Raw genomic sequence first — 23012 nt, forward strand, 5'->3', positions numbered from 1 at the left:
CGGCAATAAGGGCGGAGATAAGGCTTACAGTTTCTCATCAACTAAGTGCAGATCGCTTCCTTCAAGGCGTTTATGGGCATTATTATTTATGTTGTTGAGAGTGCACGACAAGATGGAATTGTTCTGATGCGTGTCGTGTTGCTTTTATTTTCCGTCGGATATAAGAAGGGAAGATTCTTGAATAAATTTGAACAAGGGAGAACGATCAAGGGAAGGATCTCTCTACATGGCAAGTAATGGCTCTTTTGAACATATTTAATAGAAAAAGCGCTGATGAGGCTTCACAACTGACTACAAAGGGAAGGCAGGAAATATCTCAAGCCATCACAATATGTAAAGGCGACGATGCCGCCGACCAACAAGACTGTTCCGGTGATTGTAAAGAGGATATTGAAGACGGGGAGCAAGCATTTGCTAGGCTGAAGATAGAGCACGAAACTCCCTTGTTGAATTCTTCAAAGACACCGAAAATCCATTTTGTTGTGCCGACATCTCAAAGCGACTGGCAGCATGATGCTTGCTCAGAGGACAAAAAATCTGTCCAGTACAAAATTTCCCAGTGGTGTGATAAGAACTCTAGCAAATTTTCAAGCGTGGGTGCAGGAAAGACATTAAATTGTGGGGTTTCATCTTTACCTAAAGATATTATGGACATCGAAGTTATGCGGGGAACTAAGAACAATGTTCTTGTTCTGCCTTATTTTATTTGGTTGAATGATCTCAGGTCAGATAACGTTGAAGAAACACTAGATGATGTAGTTCCCATTTTGTTGAATGGTTCTATTTCCAGGGATAAGTTGCTAGAAACGCGACGGGACATAACAGACGCACGGGAACGTGCCTTTATATTCTTATGTTCTCACACTACAAGGGACAAAAGGTGTGGGATTACAGCCCCGTACTTAAAGAAAGTTTTCGATAATAAATTGCAAGAGCATGCGCTATATAGAGATAATTCAGACTTCAGACCTGGCGGCGTCAAGATTGCGTTTGTTAATCACGTTGGTGGACATAAGTTTGCATCAAATGTTCAAATATTTTTGAAGAATCCGAACACGTTAATCTGGCTGGGAAGAGTAACGCCAGTTATGGTACCTTCCATTGTCGAACATCTGATAATTCCTGAAAAACCTACTCTTCCATATCCGGAGAAGGTGCGTTGCATAAAAAAATATGAGAACTGGTAATGCTCAAAATTTACGTAGAAGATATAAAGAGGTTTGATCGGGAGTACCACTTTTTTGACTTCACTCTCTTTGCTAACAAAGTAAATGCCAATGTACATAAATCATAAGACACATCTATGTATTAATAGAACTAAAATAAAGGAGAGAATTTGCTGTGCTGTTTTATTCCATACCAAGAGGGCTTACCAACTGCACTCTTACTTCACTTCAATCCTGTCTAAATTTTTTTACTGCCTTGCCTTTTTCTCTTTTGTTTTCTTTACTATGCATTATTTTTGTTTTTCGACTTTTTGTATAATTCCTTGTGCTGGTAAAGTAAATCTTCTGATTGACGATTGTAACAAAAGGAGGATTAATTGAAATGGCACAGTTAAAATAGCTAGCTTTCATAAAATAGAGTTTACAAGGCAGGTGTTGATGAGTTTTAGGCATTTTAAGAGGAGAGCTGTTACGAGCTCAGAGAAAGAAAGCTCTTCAGCGGATGAACACGATTTCGATGAGGACATTCATGTACTAAAGAAGTCAGTCTCTGTAAAAGAGAAGTCTTCAACAGCAGAAAGTATAGAAGAGACACCAAAGAACGACACGAATCAAGACGACGAAGAATCAAACGATGGTGAAACCGAAGCCGGTTCTGAAAGTGAGGAGAGTAGTGATTGCAGTAGTACTAGTGAAAATGGAGATATAATACCTTTACAGAGACCTTTGTTTTTGAAAAAAGTAAACAAAAACAAACAACGAGCTCCTACAATCGATAAAGATCAAAACGAAAGTGATACGCATGCTGAGCAGAAAAAGAAATTTACTGTGATGAAAAGAATTGACAAAGCTAACCAAGCGGCACAGAAGCATGAAATAATGAGGCTGCATTTTGACACCAATTACAGTACCAATGAGGAATTGATCAAGCAATGTATGCTTCTTAATGATAACGATTATGTCGATCCAGAAAAAGAGAGACTCGCGTGGCTAAAAAGACAAGAGGAACGTAGTCAAAGATATAGGAATGCCCAACTTGCCAAACAACAACTTCTGGAACAATATGAAGCAAACAAATTCGCCTCAATGCAAAAAGATAAAGACAGACATTCCAGGTTTGAGGTCGCCACAGACACAGGCAAAGAGCAGGTGACTACTATGAAACAAACGTCGACTGAGAAATCTAAAAAATCATACGACAACAATCGCTACAAAGTCACAAGAGCTAAAAATATTGAGTTCCGCAAAAATAGTGCACATGAAAATGAAAATGACAAAAACGATGCAGAATCTGAATCTGAATATTCTATCATATAATACCTCCTGATACAGACATTCATTCATCTTTCTAGTACCTGAGATTCGGCATATTTCCGCAATAGAAAAAACGAGGTGGAAAGAAATGAAGAAACAAAATTTTTGAACGGGCAGAACAGAATCCTTGTGAGCAGGCGTTGACGCATCAGCAGTAAGCAAACGTGTTTTAAGACCATTATATCAACCGTCTCTTATCCACAGATAGATGTCTTTAGTACCATTGTGTTCGGACCTACCACAATTCTTGCAAGGTTACCTACCAAATGCCACCAAAAAAGAAACCAGCATTCGGCCTTTCATTACGTTGACGTATGCGCAATCGCTGGACGCGAGAATATCTAAGGGTCCTGGAATAAGAACCACTATTTCGCATCCTGAGACAAAAACAATGACACATTATCTACGATATCATCACGATGGAATACTTATCGGAAGTGGGACAGCACTAATTGATGATCCTGGATTGAATTGTAAATGGGGTCGAGATTCGCTTGCAAATTCACCAAGGCCAATAATTTTAGACACAAAGCAAAAATGGAGATTCGACGGTTCAAAAATGCAAGAACTTTACAATAAGGGATTAGGTAAACCACCGATTGTTGTTGTCGCAAATGATCCAGCAATAAAAGAGCACCATGTTGAGTATGCAATATGCCCAATGGATAAAGCCACAAAACAAATTGATTGGGAGAAGCTGTTTGAAAAATTAAAGAAAGACTTTAATATACAATCAGTTATGATTGAAGGAGGAGCCAACGTAATAAATCAGTTGTTACTAAGAAATGACATCATCAATAGTCTCATAATAACTATTGGGTCAACATTTTTGGGCAGATCAGGTACGGAAGTGAGTCCGCTACAATCAGTTAATTTGAAGGGTATAACATGGTGGAAAGGTACCACTGATGTAGTGATGTGTGCGAAACTAGACAACGAATAGGAAATGCGGTTGATACATATGGAACTTCTTCTTCTTCTTGATCATAATTCTTTGAATAGTGTGAAAAGATCGCACGTTTAAATTTTGTTATTTATGATTGGTTTATTGCAGATTATTTATTTCTAATTGTACATACTCTTTAATTAATTTGTAATCATTTTTTTTGGAGAAAGAACCGACCACAGATTTACATACAGATTCTGTAACTGGCATAACGACCAGAAGTTTCACTCTTTCTTATAATTTTTACTACTTCTCCTCTTTTCAAACCTAAGTATAAGGCTACAGGATCAGCTCTTTGAATTCTTGGTAGTTGAGATTCCTTTAATCTGTATCTTTTCAATAGTTCTCTTTTTTCATCAGTGCTTAATCTGATATGTTGTGGAACCAACTCGTGGTGAGTTATATTGACCACTAAGGCGGCTTCATTAAATGTTTCTATAGTGGCAGGTGGTATAGAAGGTACTAATTTCATTGCACTTGGGGTAATATTATTTTGGTAAATGAAGATACCTGTTTGGAAGTTTTTTTCTTGAATATGTATAACAAAGGTCTTCATTGTCTTTACACCAACAGAAGGTTCGTCACAAAATTCTACCCATAAGGAACCCATTTCTGGGAACTTTGCAACAGATTCTTCAGTTGGATTCGCTTGGAATGACATCATTTTACGCTGTGGCCTACCCATGGAATCACAATACTTAACTTTAAAATCATCTAATGGCAGTTCAACTTCCTCTTGGGTGATGAAGTAGCCTCTGTCTTTGACCATTTCTTTTACTGTTTTAAATGCTCTCCATAATCTTGAGATGTTTCTTTCATTTTCTTGATCCATTTTTTCGTTCTGTTAGAAATATTCCTGTATGAATTTCTATATATGTCGTAGTAGTCGGATTTGGATTTTAATTGGCCTGTAACCTATTGTTTCTCAATATCAATTATTGAGATTTATCTCACAGAATTGTGTCGTTTGAGTATACGGTTCACTGTTAAAACTTTTTTCTCTTGAAAAATTTTCAAACTAAAAAATTTTTTTTCTCGGCCAGCAAATACTCGCGAGAAGAGACCGCCGGCGGGAGTCGAATAGAGGACATTGATACACACAAGCAATACATAACTCTAAGTGTACATATTTGTGTGTTTGGTAGCAATAAATCTACTTTGTTTTACGTAATGAGCTATTTCTCAAGACTTGGCCGAAGATAAAAACCAAAAATTGGCGCACCTACTGAATACAAGAGGTTTGATACGTTGTGAGATGAGGGTCTGTTCCTTCGCATTCATATGTAGATAACAAATTTGGGATGCAGCCTTACATCGGTATATATACCAAATTCGAATGCAGCTGCTATCATTGATTGTTAGCCATTTATTGGCGAGAAGCTGAATATTACATTATTATCTCGTCTTTTCCTAGCGCAGCGGGAAAATGAAAAAAATGAAAAAAATTGAATGTCTTTTCGACACATTTTGAAAGTGATGAGAGTTCAATTAGTAATAGTAATAGGAACGAGACGCCAAGTATTGCAACTTTAGTATAAAGGGTAGGGGAACTAGATTTACTTTTCTATAAATATGGGCTCAACCAAACCAAATGATGAATACAAAAAACCCCAAAAGTATGTGCCAGGACCCGGTGATCCTGTACTGCCACCACAACTGTCTGAATTCAAAGATAAAACATCCGATGAAATCCTTACAGAGATGAACAGGATGCCTTTCTTTATGACCAAATTGGATGATACTGACGGTGCTGGTGGTGAAAATGTAGAATTAGAAGCCTTAAAGGCATTGGCGTATGAGGGCGAACCACATGAAATTGCTGAAAACTTTAAAAAGCAAGGGAATGAACTATATAAAGCGAAAAGATTTAAAGACGCAAGAGAGCTTTACACCAAGGGTATAGCCGTGGAATGTGAGGATAGATCTTTAAATGAATCACTTTTTGCTAACAGGGCTGCATGTGAGTTGGAATTGAAAAATTACAGAAAGTGCGTTGAAGATTGTGGTAAAGCACTGACTATAAACCCAAAAAACATTAAGTGCTATTATCGTATAAGTAAGTCCTTTTTTCAATTGAGTAAACTCGAGGAAGCCAAGTCAGCTGCATTATTTGCTAAGGAAAAAATTGACCCAGAAAACAAATCTATTTTGAGTATTCTATCAGTGATTGAAGAAAAAGAGCAAGAGCTCAAACTGAAAGAGGAGAAAAAGAAAAAAGAAGCTCAAGATCGTGAAAATGAGAAAATTATGCTTGAAAGTGCCATAACATTAAGGAATATAACCAACATAAAAACACAGTCTCCAGTAGAACTATTGAATGAAGGCAAGATAAAATTAGAAGACTCAATGGATTTTGAATCTCAATTGATTTATCCAGCATTAATCATGTATCCCACGCTGGATGAGTTTGATTTCGTAGGTGAAGTAAGTGAGCTGACCACCGTACAAGAACTTATTGATCTGGTTATGGATAGACCACAAGAAAGGTTTGAAAAAGAAGGTAAACAAAACTTTACTCCAAAGAAAGTTTTGGCATTTATGGAAACAAAGGCTGGTGGCTTAATTAAAGCTGGTAAGAAAATAGCATTCCATGATATCTTAAAAAAAGTTACACCGGATGTGCCATTATTCGATAACGCTTTGAAAATATATATTGTACCAAAAGCTGAAAGTGAAGAATGGATATCGAAATGGGATAAAMAAAAAGCCTTAGAAAGGAGATTCTTGTAAAATGCTAAAAAATGAAAGGTATGTAATGCGATGTTATAGATATAAATAAAGAACGAGAAAAAAAAAAAAAAANAACAATATATCTGTGGCAGTACTAATTTTTATGGGAAAACAAAGAGTTTTTCTGTTAATTGTATTTTTTTTTGTGGAAGGGTCCGACTTTTCATGTGTTCTTTTGGTTCAAGGCCTTTTTGATAGTATTTGACGTGGCTTTAATCTGTTCAGTCTAGGATTTGGAAAAATCTCATCCGTGTGTAAAGGCGGTATCGGTCCGAAAATAGCTTGTGGGTTTATGTCTTGTTGTCTTATTAGTTGCTCTTGTAAATATGGTGATTTAGCCCATGCTGCCAAAGTTACGCTGGTCTCGCCCTCCGAATCTGTATTTATATCGGGCAAAGAATCATTGCCGGAGGCCAGTTTGGGGGTGGTGTTTCCAATTATTTCGCGATGGTCGACTGTATTGATTGTGGCCAATATATTATCGGTGTTAAAGCCAGTATTTTTATTATTATTATTCCGCACATGATTACTGGACGATGCTAATGGTTCCTTTAAAGGCACTTCTTTGCAATCATTGTTAAAGCTTGTTTGCTTTTTCAAGTCTTGTTCCAAATGCGACATCCTTTTTTGCTTTTCTTGTTTACGTCGGTGATGTTCCTGTTGAGATCTCATAATTCCCGATAACCTTTTATCGAATTTCTTCTTCAAATCACCCCTCTCTGCCTCTATAGGAGGAAGCAATTGCAGATTTGTAAGTCTGTAATTCTTGGACTTACGTGACTCAGGTTTGGAAACATCTGATATATTAGGAGACAGTTTTTTTAACAAAGGTTTTTCATTGGCTCTTAAACGACGTGGTGTTTGAGAGCTCGCCGTATTTTTATTCTTGTTTGGTGAAATAGACGTTTTTGTTGCCCTCAAGTGACCTCTTGCTGGGCTTTTATAGCGGTTCTTTATATCTTCCGATGGTGATTTCAAGCTATTATTTATTTTCACTGGCGACCTACTAGGCGGTCTTGAGCCAGTTTGGTGAGCAGTGGTGGGTTTTCTTATTGAGAATCGCTTTTGCTGTTCCACAATTATACCCAGCTTTTTATTTGTTGTGGCTTTTAAAGAATGCTTATCAAATCTCGGAATGAAGGACTTCCTAGAACTTTTTCCCTTAGGTGAGTCATGTTTAGTAATCTTGTCCTTCACTGAAAAAATATCCCTTAGCGTTTCTTGCATATCAGTATCTGAAGAGTTGACTGGCTTGAAATTTTGAGAAACCTTTCTCATGGGAGATCCTGTTAAGTCTATTGACGAAGAAGAGTACTTATGATTATTATTCCCACGAATCATCTTATTTTCAAATGATTTTGTCGGTATAGATGACAGCCTGTCAAAAACACTAGATGCCTTGGTAGACCCAGCGGTATCATTGTTTTCCATACCTTTTATAACTGGGCTATTCGCTATCGGCTTCCTCCTCAGTGCAATTGGAGATTCCTTTACTAATCTCAGTTTCGTTATTGATCCTGAAGATTTTATTGATGGATTGTGCTGAACAATAAGAGGATCTTTGTTCGGCAGTGGGATGAACATATTTGATCTCCTTTGTGACCTGATCGCCTCAGAATTCGGTGGTGGTTTCGCTTTTGGCGGATCGATTTTTTTAGAAGTATAAATTATGGACTCAGTTTCTACTTCTTCATTAGCCGCCCAGGCTTGGTTATCAGATGTTCTTGTAGTGAGTGGAGATTCCGAAGTTTTCGATGGTTCCCTGAGAATTTTCTCCACTTTGTAGGGGGACCATGGGGAGGATTTTTCGTTATCTTCATTGCTTTTAACGGTATTCGAAGGTTCGATTGGACTTTTATGAGTTTCATGAATACTGAACTTATTTATTTTTTCTGTAACGTCCTTACTACGGAGCGATTTTGGTGTTATGCTTTTATCGTTATGTAAAATGCTTCTGGGGGTTTTAGTAAGATCTTTTGAAGTGTCACTTTGTGGAACAGAAAGACCATATTCCTCTTTCGCTTCACTAAATTCTATATTCATTTTATTATGGGTATTTTCTGGACTTATTAAACACTCTTCTATGTTTTTGTCCTCTTGCTTAGCTTTGTTCATGTATAAAGTGTTTCTCAACCATTCGTTACTTTCATGTAATCGATGGTTGATTTCTATATGTGCATCTGTTGTTATGTTGTTTAGATCATCGAGGGTTTCTATGATTGAACGAGTGGACCCTGGCTTCCTTTGAGTTTTCTTCTTAGCCGCCTTGATTGCCCAATCCATTGTTGAGGGGCTCAGTCTTGCAAAATCAGCTCGTTCGAGTTCTTCTTATATATTTTTTTTGTTTTATGAACTCCATTTGAAACGAGTCTTTGTTGTTTTCTCTTTTCTTTTTCTGTTCGCGAAAATCCAGCTCTCAAAGCTCGTCTCGAAAGACGACAATGCGGCTGTTTGACATATTAAAAGTAATATTAGCATAATAGTATAAATCAACGAAAATAAGTAATTTTTTTTTACATGTGTATTATTTTTTGTATTTAAAACATTATCAAAATTAAACTTGAGTCCTTTTGTTTATCAGAAAAGATGAGCGTGAAAAAAAAATGCGAGACGAATGATCCAGTCATTCGTTGCCAATATCCAAATCGATTAATGGTTGCAGGATGTCTCCAGTTTCTGGTTTATCGGCGAATATCTTACCCTTAATATTGATTTGATTTCTTATTGCAAATTCTTCCAAATTGCCGAAATTGCCGCTTGCGTTCCTTCTTAATTGTTCATTTGTGTTTAGTATCGTACTTTTGGGAGATTCTTGATGAGTGTATGAAGTATCCAATGAAGAGTGTAATTCTCTATCTAAAATGGAACTCGCCATTGAAGTTTTTCTTGAGTTAGAGGTCGTATTTGAGATGGAATCGTAGTCGTCAATGAAATCTGGCTTATAAGACCTGCTAAATGAGATTGCATGACTCTTCCTGTGATAGCTCTTTCTTCTTCCTGATGGTTTCATGAATTCGTGTGATTGTGAACGTAAATGTAACGGTAACTCATTACTGTCCATTCTTAGAGGGGATATTGCAGTGGCTCTTTTTGGACATATGGAAGAGTCTCTCCTTGCTTTCACCCCATCCTTGTCTCCTGGTAAAGAGTAGGTTTTCAACTTATTGAATATGGCTTCACCTTGAGATTCCTCAAAATAAAAATTCTTTTCATACTCTTGTGGTTGCTTGCCACTATCAAACTGAGATTCGTTTGAAGAAAGCGAGCTAAATCTTCCATGGAGTGGGCTACCAAGTGATTTGATAGAAGTACTGGATTGACTTCCTGTGTTTGGAAAACTAAAAGTGCTCAACCTTTGGCTTTCTCTATGTTCCAATTTGTCCATACTTTGCTGGAAAGGAAAAGGTTTTAAATATTAGGTGATATCTATTAAGCGTCACTCTGTTTTTTGAAAGAGTTGATCAGAAATAATGTAGAACGAACCCCATATATTTATATTTAAGAATTCATATATATGCTCTGGCTTCCGTATCTTTGGAGGCAGAGTATCACGGCAAGTGCAACGGAGGTATGCAATAAAATGCATCGAATGAAAAAAGAAAGTCTCTGCAAGAAAGTTTATCGCGAGGGGTTTTGCTGCATAAACGTGGTATCGGGGTCGGGCATTCACTCAAGGTTGGGCATTAAATTAGCAAAATGCAAGCTTAACGGGTGAAAAACAGACGTCCATGTAATTCTTAACACATAAACAGCCGTATCCAGGAAAAAATAAGAAACGAAGAACAGCGGAAAGAACAAAATATCGTACGTAAGCCCGCTACCGTCATCATTATAAACCATCAAACCGTGATTTCCCTGCGCATGTGCGGTGCCACAGTGGGGTAGTGGCCGGCCTGGATTGGTATTGATTTGCATGTTAGCGACGCGCAAACTGTGCCCTGAGTTTCTTTTTCGCGTGTTGCGAACGACAAGAGAGGGTGATCAACGTTTCGAATAAGAAACGAAGGCCCAGCAGGTTCTAGATGTATTTTGCATGGAATACAAGAGATAAGGGGGTGTAACCCAGGCAGGAAACCACAGTAGAGGCCTATCTTGCCTCTCTCTACAGAAAAATAGATTAGACGGAACCCTTGCATGGTGCATCACTTTAATGGCACGACAAAAGCGTGAGCCTTGGGATCCTCGTAGAAGCTGCGATAGGGTACAGTACAGCAGGTGAGGGGTAGCCACAGCTTTCGGTCATGCATTTCGGAGTGATCCGGCAACAACAGAACAACATCGATCCTCGGGTCCAAATGGATGACTGGAAGTGTTGCTCGTAAATATCTTTTCTCAAATGTCGGCTATATACGAAACAGAGGGAGAAACTGCGGAATTCTTTCTTCAAAATATCTAAATAGCAGGCCTAGTTTCATGTTTCTCCGTTTTTGCTGTGTTCTTCTTTTTTTCGGTCGCGGAGACAAACCAGCCAGCTCTTCACGGCGGGAACAAAAAAAAAGAAAAACATGTTGTTTTTTACATCAGCAGTCGGCACAGTAGGGTTACCTTATTCTGTGACAGCTTAAGGAAAAAAACAAAGGGTCGGCTCTGGTTTACGATAATCGCATAATAATAATCCTTCAAGGGATGATTTTGAAGGGCTAGCCATGTATGATTCCTTTGCAGAGGGGCTTCACTAAATCACGCTCCCGCCAGTTTTATTACGAAGGTTGCTTGGTACAATGTAACCTGGCACTAAGCGCTTATTATTCGCACGCATCGAACATATTGTACTCGTTTGACGCAGCGTTTGTAAACCGTAAAACTCAGGGTACGTAGCAGGCACGGGCCCATGTTAAAATGTGTTTCTCTTTTTCACTCTTTTTTTTGCTGCGCACCGCACAAGCTATTTTCGGTGCGAGAAAGCCTTCCCGCACATTTTCTTACCACGGCATTTTTTTCGTGCTGGGCAAAATTAAGCAACATCTGGTCATTATTTGCTGTAGTGTCCACAGGATTTTCATTGACTTGCAGAAGTAAACAAACAAATAGGATTATGACACCGTGGAAGTTTCCTAAAGCGTAAAAAAAAATGCTTAATTTGAAAGAAAAGAATTTTATTTTTCTTCTTCCCTTTTGAGGTCCCGTAATTCCTCGCTTGTTTCTTCTACTGGCCTCCAGATGTCTCATCAATCATGGTGTAGCTGCTGGTGTTTTTCCATCGTTCTGTCAAGATGGTGTTTATGCTTGTCCCATGCGCAATCTTCATTCTTCCAGTTTGTTTCAAGTGATTGATTATCTTTGGATATGCAAATGCTTAAGGCCATACCATACGTATTGATATATATATATATATATAGAGAAAGAGAGAGGGAGAGTACTCTTTTGGTAAGGGGTTCTGTAAACTATACTTTCCTTATTTCGAAGAGCTAAAGTAAGGCCCAAGGGAACCAGCAAAAGAACCTTTAAAAGTTTTCAAAAACCTACATGTGTTAACTGTACAAAAATAAAAGTAAAGAACAACTTATTCATCACAATATTTTTTTTCCTTTCTATCTATCTCTTCTGGACTTGTACTCGTTTTTCCCTTTTTAATTCTTTGAGTTTGTTTAAAATTCCATTTTGGTTAATATCCATCCATTCCTTTACTTAAGAACAAAAAATATAAATTTAATCCTTCCGTTCAATAAAAGTATTCATTCTTTTCCTATCGTTCAGTGGCACCCATTAAATGAAATTAGAACGCATAAGCAGTAATGGCTCTTTCAAAAGAGGTAGGGACATTCAGTCTCTTGACTCTCCATGCACAAGACCTTCGAAAAAGATATCACCGAGTGCATCTTTCACATCTCTTAAACACAAAAGGCCTTTCAAGGATATTGTAAGAAAATATAAAGGACATCTCTATCAAAATGATTGTATTTCCAGCTCTAGCAAAGTGAAGGCAACAAGGCCTGATTTGTCTCTAAAAACAAGCCAAAACTTCCTTCAAAACAATTTACCAACCACACCTGTAAAGAAAGCCTGTAATGAATACATCTTAACACCGGAAGCCACGCCACTAAAAAATACCCCTATTGAAAATGCATGGGCTTCCTCTAGAATTGTTTCTGCCACCAGTCTTTCAATCGTGACGCCAACTGACTTTAAAAATGACCTTGTCGATGAATTCTCTGAATTGAGGTTGGTGCAGCCCTCGATTGTTCAGCATCGACCAACTCATGCAGTCTTTGAAATTCCTGAAATCGTAGAGAATATCATAAGGATAGTGGTTTCTTTGGAGTCTGCTAACATACCAAAGGAAAGGCCATGCCTACGAAGAAGCCCACAATCTTATGAACACTCTTTGCTTATGTATAAAGATGAGGAAAGAGCCAAGAAAGCTTGGACGCAATCTCAGCTGCTGCAACAGTCACCACTTGCCATACACAATAAAAACAAGCAAGGAACTCTGTTCAGTTGTATGATGGTTAATAAATTATGGCTCAATATAACACGACCTTTCCTTTTTGGAAACTTGCATTTTAAGAGCGTTCATAGTTTTAAGAATTTTTTAAGAACTTCCCAGGAAACGAATCAGGTCATAAAACCATCTCATTTTGTCTTGCACAAACTGCACCAAATAACTCAACCAGATATAGAAAAACTTTCCAGCCGAATGGAATGTCAAAATTTGAAATGGCTAGAGTTTTATGTTTGCCCTAGAATAACTCCGCCTTTGGCTTGGTTTGATAATCTTCAAAAGCTTGAAAAGCTTATAATTCCAGGTAACAAACACATTGATGACAATTTTCTACTACGACTATCACAGAATTTACCAAATCTAAAACACTTGGATTTAAGAGCATGTGATAATGTCAGTGACTCAGGTGTTGTTTGTATTGCTTTTAATTGTCCAAAATTGAAAAATTTTAACATCGGAAGGCACAGACAAGGGAACTTGATTACTAGTGTCTCACTAGTGGCACTAGGAAAATACACACAAGTAGAAACTGTGGGATTTGCAGGTTGTGATATCGATGACGCTGGTATTTGGGAATTTGCTCGATTAAATGGAGAAAATGTTAAAAGATTATCTCTAAACTCCTGCCACCTTTTGAGTGATTATTCTTTACCCATTCTTTTTGCTTTGAACTCTTTTCCGAATTTGGCAGTTTTAGAAATCAGAAACTTGGATAAAATAACTGACGTGAGGCACTTCGTCAAGTATAACCTGTGGAAGAAGTCAATGAGCGCTCCGATTTTGATCGAAGCATGTGAACGTATTACAAAGTTGATTGATGAGGAAGAAAACAGGATCAAAAGAATCAACTCCTTTATTGCCTTGAAAGATATGACAGCCTGGGCTAATGCAGATGACGAAATGCAGGACAAGCTATGGTGAACTGGCATTTTGTTACCTACCTCGTAGGAGCAAGTTAGCCTTTTTATGGCCCTACACAAATCCGGATTGATAATATTATTGTAAATACGACTTTCATAACGCTAAATTAACGAACTAATATAACTTTTTAACAAACATTTGTTTTTTTTCATGTGCCATCTCAATATTTAAAACAATAGAAAATGCCTATTTTCTTCGTGAGATGATAAATAACATGGACACATTTATAAAACTATATGCGTGTACGACTACACACTGTAGGTTTCTTAACCTAAATGGGCTTTCGCGAATCGCAGCTCTGCGTTCTTTTCTGTCATTTTTTGTTATTCCGCATCAAACTCTTGGTAGCCCTTTTTTTTAATTTTTCGGTGTTTGGAAACTTTATGAAAAAAGACATTATAAAATAGCAACCTTTTCAAATATAAGGAAAATACAAATAGAGCCATAGAGTTTAAAGGCAGTTATTCTATATCGGTACAGCTAAACGAAAAATGACTTTTGTACAGCAGTTTCAAGAGGCAGGTGAAAGGTTTAAGTGTCTCAATGGCCTTTTATGGGTTGTTTTTGGGCTTGGTGTCCTGAAATGTACAACTTTATCGTTAAGATTTTTAGCTCTCATTTTTGACCTTTTCGTTTTGCCATCAGTTAACTTTGATAAATACGGCGCTAAAACCGGCAAATACTGTGTTGTTACTGGTGCTAGTGATGGTATTGGTAAAGAGTTTGCAAAACAAATGGCCAAACGGGGGTTTAATTTGGTATTGATCTCGAGAACCCAATCAAAATTGGAGACTTTACAAAAGGAACTGGAAGACAAATACCATGTTACTGTGAAAATTCTGGCAATTGATATTGCAGAAGATAGTGAATCTAACTACGAATCCATCAAGGAATTGTGTGCGGAATTACCAATTACCGTTTTAGTTAACAACGTCGGCCAATCACATTCCATTCCTGTTCCATTTTTAGAAACAGACGAGAAAGAGTTGAGAGACATCATAACTATTAACAACACTGCCACATTATTGATTACACAAATCGTTGTACCAAGAATTACGGAAACCGTCAAAGCTGAAGGTAAGAAATCAGGCCACCGTGGTTTAGTCTTGACCATGGGTTCATTCGGTGGATTGATTCCTACCCCATTTTTGGCCACGTACAGTGGTTCTAAATCTTTCTTGCAAAGTTGGTCTAACTCCTTAGCCGGTGAGTTATCAAAGGATGGTATCGATGTTGAACTGATCATTTCTTATTTGGTTACTAGTTCCATGTCTAAAATTAGAAGATCTTCGTTGATGATTCCAAACCCACAACAATTTGTTAAATCCACTTTGAGAAGTGTTGGGAGACGCTGTGGTTCTCAGGATAGGTACGCCACTATGACTCCATACTGGGCTCATGCAGTGTACCAGTTCGTAATTACAGAGACGCTTGGTGTTTACTCAAAACTTGTTAATACCATTAACTATTCTTTTCATAAATCTATCAGAGTCAGAGCTTTGAAAAAAGCCGCTAGACAAGCTAAGAAAGAATAAGCGTGTTTGCTTAAATATATAGCTATTCTATGTATCTTCTTTATACTGAAGAAAGTTCTTTACACTGAAGAAAACGTGGCTTATGTTTTAATATGTGTTTATTTATAAATATACATACGTATAGCCTTATTGAGACAAGGGACGCCAAAAAACGAACTACAAAAGAGAAAAAAAGAGAAAAACTTGGCAAACAAAAAGGATCTAAAAACTAAGTCATTAAAAAACTTTGAGTAGAAGTGTCGACGATTCGCAGAGATTTCATCACCTCCTTTCCAGCAATAACACATTTCAACAAAGAGTCGAGTGAACGAGCGGACCACGGTGAAATAAAAAGTTCAGATCAATACATTGAATTCAACTTTGACCATGAGCGGTGAGTTAGCAAATTATAAAAGACTTGAAAAAGTTGGTGAAGGTACATACGGTGTTGTTTATAAAGCTTTAGATCTGAGACCAGGACAAGGTCAAAGAGTGGTGGCATTGAAGAAAATCAGATTGGAAAGCGAAGATGAAGGTGTTCCCAGTACCGCCATCAGAGAAATTTCATTGTTGAAGGAATTGAAAGACGAAAATATTGTCAGATTATATGACATCGTTCATTCTGATGCGCACAAGCTATATCTTGTCTTTGAGTTTTTAGATTTGGACCTGAAAAGATATATGGAGGGTATACCAAAGGATCAGCCATTAGGATCCGATATTGTCAAAAAGTTCATGATGCAACTTTGCAAAGGTATTGCGTACTGTCACTCACATCGTATCCTACATCGTGATCTGAAGCCTCAGAACTTGCTGATCAATAAAGATGGGAATCTTAAATTAGGTGATTTCGGTCTAGCACGTGCGTTTGGTGTTCCATTAAGAGCCTACACCCATGAAATCGTTACTTTGTGGTACAGAGCGCCAGAGGTCTTACTGGGTGGGAAGCAGTACAGTACAGGCGTTGACACATGGTCCATCGGGTGTATATTTGCCGAGATGTGTAATAGAAAACCAATATTCAGTGGCGATAGTGAAATTGACCAGATCTTCAAGATATTCAGAGTGTTGGGGACACCCAACGAGGGCATATGGCCGGACATTGTCTACTTGCCTGATTTTAAACAGAGCTTTCCTCAATGGCACAGGAAGGACCTGTCGCAAGTGGTGCCAAGCCTAGATCCACAAGGTATTGATCTGTTGGACAAGTTACTAGCATACGACCCTATTAACCGGATCAGCGCCAGAAGAGCAGCCATCCATCCCTACTTTCAAGAATCATAAGTATGGCAGCTGCCTTCTTGCCGCTCTATATATTACAAATGCTACTGCCCTCAAGGTATGCTTCAATACGGTATATACTATAATACAATATACTTCAACCTTGCAGCATGGTGGGTTACCCCACCCAGGAGGTGCGACCATCACCACGCACGGCCTTTCAGAGGCACGCGAAAAGCAAAAAGCGCGGAGGATTCCAGGGGCCAGGAGGTGGGCGCGTTTCATGACGTACAATGGGTGGTCGTATCCTCGAGACAGGTGAAAAAAGTGACAGACGAAAAGCAAAACGAAAAAACGCAATGGATGCCGGGAGGAAACTTGAATTTTCTAGGTTACAAGGAGGTTACTCGATTGGAGCAGTTTGAGGCCAACCTCGCCCTTGTTTTCGGTGCCCGCTTTAAAGGTTTACCTTGCGTAACTGAATTTCTCTTAGCACATTAGAACGGCTCATCGTTTTTATCTTAAATAACATATAGGGTTGTTTTCCCTTTAGTTCGTTCGTTATCTACATCTCACTGCAGCTCTATTTACATTTTGCTTCCTTCCTGACCTACGCAAAGAATACTTAAACAGTATACAAATAATATTGGCAGCCGCCGTTGTAGACGAGAATCAAGAGTTAACAATAGGCAGTTACTAAGATATGAAAAAGGAACTGAAATTTCTCATAATAGCAAATGTCGTGCTACTTTTCTCCATAATACACTATACCTTTGATTTGTTGACGTTGTGTATAGACGATGCCTCCAAAGATGCGTTATTAGACGAAGAGCTGAACCCAGTCAAGGACCCTAATTCAAAGTTCAATGAAACTCACCCACAACTGATACCGAAAATTATACATCAAACGTATAAAACAGAGAACATCCCTGAACAATGGGTAAAAGGCAGACAGAAGTGCGTTGACTTGCACCCAGACTACACCTATATTCTATGGACGGATGAAATGGCTGAAAATTTCATCAAAGAGAAATACTCATGGTTTCTCGATACATTCAAGGGTTACGAATACCCAATCGAGAGAGCAGATGCAATACGGTATTTCGTTCTTTCGCATTACGGTGGTATCTACATTGATCTGGATGATGGTTGCGAAAGAAGATTAGATTCTTTGTTGACTGTGCCGGCATTCCTTAGGAAAACCTCTCCCACGGGTGTGTCTAATGATGTGATGGGGTCTGTACCTAGACACCCATTTTTCTTAAAAGTCATCAAATCTTTAAAGCACTACAACAAAAATTGGTATGTTCCGTATATGACCATCATGGGGTCCACAGGCCCCCTTTTTATTAGTGTCATTTGGAAGCAATATAAAAGATGGTCGAACACAGCCGGTGACGATGCAGTAAGAATCTTACAACCGGCAGATTACAAGATGCACACCAACTCGTTTTTCTCCATATCTAAAGGTTCTTCGTGGCATACGGGTGATGCTAATTTCATGAAAGTTCTAGAAAACCACATTTTATCCTGTGTGGTTACAGGATTTATATTTGGTTTTTTCATATTATATGGTGAATTTACTTTCTATAGTTGGTTATGTTCTGGTCCATTCAATAACAAACGTTATATCATTCAGTGGTTGAGTGACAAGTTGAAACTGCTGAGGTCGAAAATAATATCGTCCTCAGATGAAGATTTAGAAAAGACACCGGCGCCCCTACGCTACGAATACAATTCAAAGGGTAAAAGGTTGAGAAAGGATTCTAATATCCCATACGACAGCATTTTCATTGATATAGAGAAAAATCATCCCGAATTTACCGACCTGAGCTGACGGAAATAGCGCTCTCCACCCCTCATGTGTATGTAGATCATCCTTAAAAGACAATACATAGATATATAGCGAGTTATTTTCCGCATCATTAGGCTTTTCACATTACAGAACATTAGGGACCTAACAAAAAAAAAAAGGTTTTATTTAAATAATACATTGTCCAGAAACTTGGTTAAAAATATATAAAGATAGAAAAAGTATAACGTTCTAAACTTATAAGAATAAAATTTCAAATAGTTAGTTTTTTTTGTTGGTTTTAGTTTTTTTTTTTACAATAATGTATTGTTTTGAAAATAACACAATCCGTCACTATGAAAAGTGAACGGCAGCCCTAATTAAAAAATTACAATAATAACATAGGGAAGGAAAGGAAGTAAGTTGAAAACCAATGGAAGAGGTAAAAGGTTTATTAATCAAAAAAACAGAGATTAAATCATGGCAGAGCGGCAGAAGAACCAGCTTTGCTTAACCATTGGTCAACGACATCATCGCTCAAAGATTCATCGAAACTCTCATCGACTTCAATAATATGAATAGTTTCATCACTTGAGTTGAAAATGACAGCAGCTTTCAAAGAACCATCAGTTGGTCTGTTGAAATAGTCTTGAGTACCACCGTCTTGACCGTCGTGAATATGGGAGATCAATTTATCAGAATTAGCGGTTAAGATTTCGAAGAGATCCATTTCACCACAACCAGTCTTCCAACAAGAACAAGATGCATCACCGTATTGCAAAGTTCTTGGGATTTTGGCGTTCAGCAGCCAGATAGCTGGCATGTCTTGGTTGTAAGCAGAGCCACTAGTGTCACTTGGCATGGAAAATTCGAAAACAAAGATTTTGTCAGCACCACCAAACCCACGGTAAGCTGGGATACCTTCCCTGTAGTAACCACATTCAGCATTGTTGCCAGAACATTCATCACCAGAGAAAATCATAAATTCATTACCGGATGCCAAGGTAACATCACCAAGGGCTTGAGGAGAAGCGGCACCGGAAGTACCGTCAGAAGCAGCAAAGGAGATGGAGTTACCGAAACAACTAGACCATACACCAGAACCGGCACTTCCACCCTGGTTGTTCATGAAAGTACAGTTACTGGTAGAGCCTGGGACAAAGTAAGAGCCCCTTGACCAGTCACCGTTGGTGTTGGAAGATGAAGAAGACGAAGCAGCAGCAGCAGCAGAAGAGGAGGTGGTGGTGGTAGTCTTGGAAGAGGAAGCAGATGATGGACTTGCACCGGTTTCAGTCGTTTGAGCGGTGTTGGACAAAACGGTAGAAACTTGAGTGTAAGCAGATGGAACGGCAGGACCGACAACAGTGTTGGTGGAGTCAGCAGTAACGGTTTCACCGCTACCATCGACGTAAACGGTAGAAGTGACTTGGACATATTCGACAGCAACATCTCTCCTGTGCTGATGTTTGTGTCTGGAGACGACAGCTTCACCTTGCTCGTTACAAGATTCAATTAGCTGTGCCTCGGATCTCTTCTTCAAGGCTTTGGATTCTCCGTTTGGATAGTAAACACCGAATTGCAATAATTCAATTGGACCTCTGAAATGGACGGATAACTCTTCGTTGAATGGAGCCAAACTGCCGGAAGAAGTAAAGTCGGCCTGGGTACAAGAACAAGAAGATTCATCCATGTTGGTGACATCCTGGTAAGTAGCAGATAAACCAACGTTAGAGTAAACGATGGCATCGGTTTGAGCACAGTAGTAATTACCACCAGAGTAAGTACAATCGGCGTTGGCGAAAGATGCTGCCGAAGACAACAACCCAATCAACGCGGTGATTGAAAGCTTTTGCAACATTTTTTGTATTATTTCAATTTACCTGTTTAGTTTCTGATTCTTAATATAGTAATATGAAAAGCAAAATCACAAAGATAAAAGGCGTTCTATTTGAAGGAGTGACTAGAAGTTGGATTAAATTGGTTTGGGGTCGAGTTTTTGTTTTCGAATTTCTCTTATTGAATAACGATGAAAAAAAATTGAACAAGATATAACAAAATAAAAGAAAATTATTGAAGATAAGAAAGACTATATAGCATGAATTAAAGAGAAATAAAAAATGCCAAAACGAAAGTGAAAAATGGAGCAAAATGAAACAGGGCTAAGTAAAAATTCACAATTGCCAAGACAGGAACGGACGTAGTGTATCACTTCTGCGTTCGTGGTATATTTAAATGGCAATCTCATGTTTCGAATTTTTCAAGCCCGCTGGGAGACGAAAAAATCGTGGAAGAATAAACAACACCAGCAATAAATCGCGGACGAAAAAGGAAAGACGCCAACGCGAAAAAAAAAGGAATGAGCGTGCGTTTACCGTACCAAGTGATATCGTGTGGCGTGACGTGACGTGGCCTTTTCCTCGGTCGCTCAAGGCTTTAGTTGCGATATAACTAGTATAGGAACAGTACAGAATAAGGTATGGGAACTGCAGCGTGCAGAGTAAGCAAGGAGACAGACAGCAAGACCCGAAATGGCCGTACAGATACCAAAACAAAGACTGGCCAATGCCAAGTTCAACAAGAATAACGAAAAGTACAGAAAGTACGGTAAGAAGAAGGTAGACAAGGCCGACAAGAAGGCTGCTCCTTTGATATCCAAGACCTGGTTGGGCATCCTTATTTTCCTCCTGGTGGGTGGTGGTGTTTTGCAGCTGATCAGCTATATCCTATGAAACAATAGTAATCTGCATGTATAAGTATACAATAGAAACAAATAAGTAAATAAACAAGCAATATTATATTTCGGTGTTACCCGAGCTGTTATTTTGTGCGTGGAAAAAAAGAAAAATCAACTTAAGTATTATGGTGATCCATCACAATCTTTTCAATGCTGCAAATAGCAAAGACGAGGTAGAAAAAATGAACTAGCGTCTTATTTGGAAAGGCCACGTAGAGTATACTTGTTCCTCTGATTTCTCTAGGTAGTCTTTCTACACCTCTTTCACGTACTTGTCGTATGCTAAATCGTGCTATTACTAATAAATATGGATTTTCTTTTCATCTTAGGAGGTTTGTCCACTCAAATGATAAATCTCTTGATGAACTTTCTACTTTCTCTTTGAAGAACAGCCACACGCATGATGTTTCCGTCGGTGATTCGAGCAGTGTTTTGAGTGATTCCGACATCGACAAGATTAATAATTTGGCATTTTTTGATTATACCAGTGCCCCCAAAGAGGCAAACACTAAGGAAGGTACGTTGTTGGATGAGAAACTAGCCAATGTCAAAAACTTGTTCGGAGCAGACCCTGAAAATCGGGCATTTGTCAATTACAAGCTCCCTCAAGGCTTAAAAAATCCCTACATTGATATTCAGTTGAACCAATTAAAAAGGAAAAGGCTATCTGTCACACAGTTATGTACCACCCAAAACTGGTGTGAATTAAGAAACTTTTACGATTTTTACTCCCAAAATTTGTCTAGTCAGCTACTAGATTTGAAGTTCCAGATCCAGAAGGGTAAGAAGATTCATAAGTCACTGGAAGACGAAACTCATCCCGAATTAAATCAGTATAATAGTTTCGTACAGGATTTCCTTCCCCTGACCAACTTGGCTATGGATATCGACAGTGATATGAACACTTTGCTGGATAATTGGTGTAGTTCGATCAGCAGATTAATCTCTTTATTTACCAGTGGTGGTGGCCATTCAAGAGAAATCATTTGTCATGGCTTCATTAATATCCAAAACGGTAAGCTAGTAAGAGATTTGACCAAAGACGGAAACACCTCAGAGGAAAGCGTTATAATATCAGGCATCATTGATCACCTGACTTTTAGAAACAAGCGTAATCATCAAGTGCAGAAACGTACAACAGGTCTCGACCGGGAAAATCAAAGTTGGGATAGCATCCTTGCTAAATTACTATCAGACCTACCAACCTTGAAATCAAACAATGAAATTGTCATCTCTGATATCAAGACCAGGTCAGTACCGAAAATGCCTTCCATTGAGTCGGTCGTACAATCGTCTAAATTACAGACAATGTATTATAAGTATTTTCTTTCCCATTTAAGCCAAGATATGACCCAAACCTATCATAGCTTTTTAATCAATGCCCAGAGAAGAGGGCTCGATGTTGACGCGCCTATAGATTCTACGAAGATTCTAACTTTCATATTGACAAACCCGCTTTTCGCTAATGACATGGATCACCTCCTGGATGGAAAACCGATACACTTTGCCCCATTTGATAACGACACCAAAAAACCTAGTACATTCGATATGACGGCATTTAATAATTTGCTCGATCAAGGTTCCACATCCTTTACCATACCAACAGAACAAGAGGAAGACGATTTGGAACCAACAAAATGCATATCTTTACAAGACTATAAACGTTTTTATACAAAATGGAAGACCCCAATAACTCTAAAATATTTTGCCGCAAGACTGTCACAGATTTATTATATTGTCGGAAATCTCGTTTCCAATGACCTGATGATAGAATACTATTATCATAATGATAACTTCCATAATACCATATTCCCGTATGATCCAGTGAAATTGGAAAAACACGCTCATGATGTAGCAATGGTTTGGTTCGGTCACAGAGATATGAATCCAATTGAACCTGTTCAGAAAAAATTCAATCTATACTGTAAATATTGCGACTACAAACACGTCTGTTCTTGGAAGAATAAAAACGAGCTAAAACTGGCTGATTTGGGCAAAGAATTACAAAAAATCATTCTCGATTCAAACCAACATTAATTTAAGTTCCTAAATTTTATAATATACTCATGAAAAGAAATCTGAAATTTCCTACTTAGCAACCTTTTACTTTGCGTTTTAAACGTTTTGTTTCATAAGATCTGAATTGAGGACAATATTTGTACTCAAAAAGTGGGCATACATCCTTTCTATTGAGGACACATAGTTATTGCTAAATATTCTTTTCTGCTCTTC

The 23012-nt window shown here is 38.3% G+C and overlaps 13 protein-coding genes across 13 annotated transcripts; 10 read left to right on the top strand and 3 right to left on the bottom strand.

Annotated features, from left to right (window-relative positions):
* Window positions 1–236: 236 nt before the first annotated feature.
* On the top strand, window positions 237–1187 carry APD1 (Apd1p; the record flags this gene model as incomplete). The annotated part of the gene is made up of 1 exon (XM_018364383.1): window positions 237–1187. One exon carries the CDS (start codon window positions 237–239, stop codon window positions 1185–1187), a length of 951 nt encoding a protein of 316 aa, XP_018223184.1.
* A 417-nt stretch (window positions 1188–1604) lies between these two features.
* Window positions 1605–2483, top strand: SPP381 (U4/U6-U5 snRNP complex subunit SPP381; the record flags this gene model as incomplete). Its single annotated transcript, XM_018364384.1, has 1 exon — window positions 1605–2483. The coding sequence occupies one exon, from the start codon at window positions 1605–1607 to the stop codon at window positions 2481–2483; it is 879 nt and encodes a 292-aa protein (XP_018223185.1).
* A 205-nt stretch (window positions 2484–2688) lies between these two features.
* Window positions 2689–3423, top strand: RIB7 (2,5-diamino-6-(ribosylamino)-4(3H)-pyrimidinone 5'-phosphate reductase; the record flags this gene model as incomplete). Its single annotated transcript, XM_018364385.1, has 1 exon — window positions 2689–3423. The coding sequence occupies one exon, from the start codon at window positions 2689–2691 to the stop codon at window positions 3421–3423; it is 735 nt and encodes a 244-aa protein (XP_018223186.1).
* Window positions 3424–3610: 187 nt separating this feature from the next.
* Window positions 3611–4258, bottom strand: RPB5 (DNA-directed RNA polymerase core subunit RPB5; the record flags this gene model as incomplete). Its single annotated transcript, XM_018364386.1, has 1 exon — window positions 3611–4258. One exon carries the CDS (start codon window positions 4256–4258, stop codon window positions 3611–3613), a length of 648 nt encoding a protein of 215 aa, XP_018223187.1.
* A 740-nt stretch (window positions 4259–4998) lies between these two features.
* CNS1 (HSP70/90 family co-chaperone CNS1) lies at window positions 4999–6156 on the top strand (the record flags this gene model as incomplete). Its single annotated transcript, XM_018364387.1, has 1 exon — window positions 4999–6156. The coding sequence occupies one exon, from the start codon at window positions 4999–5001 to the stop codon at window positions 6154–6156; it is 1158 nt and encodes a 385-aa protein (XP_018223188.1).
* A 2623-nt stretch (window positions 6157–8779) lies between these two features.
* On the bottom strand, window positions 8780–9541 carry ICS2 (Ics2p; the record flags this gene model as incomplete). Its single annotated transcript, XM_018364388.1, has 1 exon — window positions 8780–9541. The coding sequence occupies one exon, from the start codon at window positions 9539–9541 to the stop codon at window positions 8780–8782; it is 762 nt and encodes a 253-aa protein (XP_018223189.1).
* A 2325-nt stretch (window positions 9542–11866) lies between these two features.
* On the top strand, window positions 11867–13519 carry AMN1 (Amn1p; the record flags this gene model as incomplete). Its single annotated transcript, XM_018364389.1, has 1 exon — window positions 11867–13519. The coding sequence occupies one exon, from the start codon at window positions 11867–11869 to the stop codon at window positions 13517–13519; it is 1653 nt and encodes a 550-aa protein (XP_018223190.1).
* Window positions 13520–14010: 491 nt separating this feature from the next.
* IFA38 (ketoreductase) lies at window positions 14011–15054 on the top strand (the record flags this gene model as incomplete). The annotated part of the gene is made up of 1 exon (XM_018364390.1): window positions 14011–15054. One exon carries the CDS (start codon window positions 14011–14013, stop codon window positions 15052–15054), a length of 1044 nt encoding a protein of 347 aa, XP_018223191.1.
* A 366-nt stretch (window positions 15055–15420) lies between these two features.
* CDC28 (cyclin-dependent serine/threonine-protein kinase CDC28) lies at window positions 15421–16317 on the top strand (the record flags this gene model as incomplete). The annotated part of the gene is made up of 1 exon (XM_018364391.1): window positions 15421–16317. The coding sequence occupies one exon, from the start codon at window positions 15421–15423 to the stop codon at window positions 16315–16317; it is 897 nt and encodes a 298-aa protein (XP_018223192.1).
* A 640-nt stretch (window positions 16318–16957) lies between these two features.
* On the top strand, window positions 16958–18091 carry CSH1 (mannosylinositol phosphorylceramide synthase catalytic subunit CSH1; the record flags this gene model as incomplete). The annotated part of the gene is made up of 1 exon (XM_018364392.1): window positions 16958–18091. One exon carries the CDS (start codon window positions 16958–16960, stop codon window positions 18089–18091), a length of 1134 nt encoding a protein of 377 aa, XP_018223193.1.
* Window positions 18092–18524: 433 nt separating this feature from the next.
* TOS1 (Tos1p) lies at window positions 18525–19904 on the bottom strand (the record flags this gene model as incomplete). Its single annotated transcript, XM_018364393.1, has 1 exon — window positions 18525–19904. One exon carries the CDS (start codon window positions 19902–19904, stop codon window positions 18525–18527), a length of 1380 nt encoding a protein of 459 aa, XP_018223194.1.
* Window positions 19905–20574: 670 nt separating this feature from the next.
* On the top strand, window positions 20575–20775 carry YSY6 (Ysy6p; the record flags this gene model as incomplete). Its single annotated transcript, XM_018364394.1, has 1 exon — window positions 20575–20775. The coding sequence occupies one exon, from the start codon at window positions 20575–20577 to the stop codon at window positions 20773–20775; it is 201 nt and encodes a 66-aa protein (XP_018223195.1).
* Window positions 20776–21059: 284 nt separating this feature from the next.
* On the top strand, window positions 21060–22817 carry EXO5 (Exo5p; the record flags this gene model as incomplete). The annotated part of the gene is made up of 1 exon (XM_018364395.1): window positions 21060–22817. The coding sequence occupies one exon, from the start codon at window positions 21060–21062 to the stop codon at window positions 22815–22817; it is 1758 nt and encodes a 585-aa protein (XP_018223196.1).
* Between the last annotated feature and the right edge of the window lie 195 nt (window positions 22818–23012).

The sequence above is a fragment of the Saccharomyces eubayanus genome, chromosome IV (assembly GCF_001298625.1).
Source record: "Saccharomyces eubayanus strain FM1318 chromosome IV, whole genome shotgun sequence".
Lineage (NCBI taxonomy): Eukaryota > Fungi > Ascomycota > Saccharomycetes > Saccharomycetales > Saccharomycetaceae > Saccharomyces > Saccharomyces eubayanus.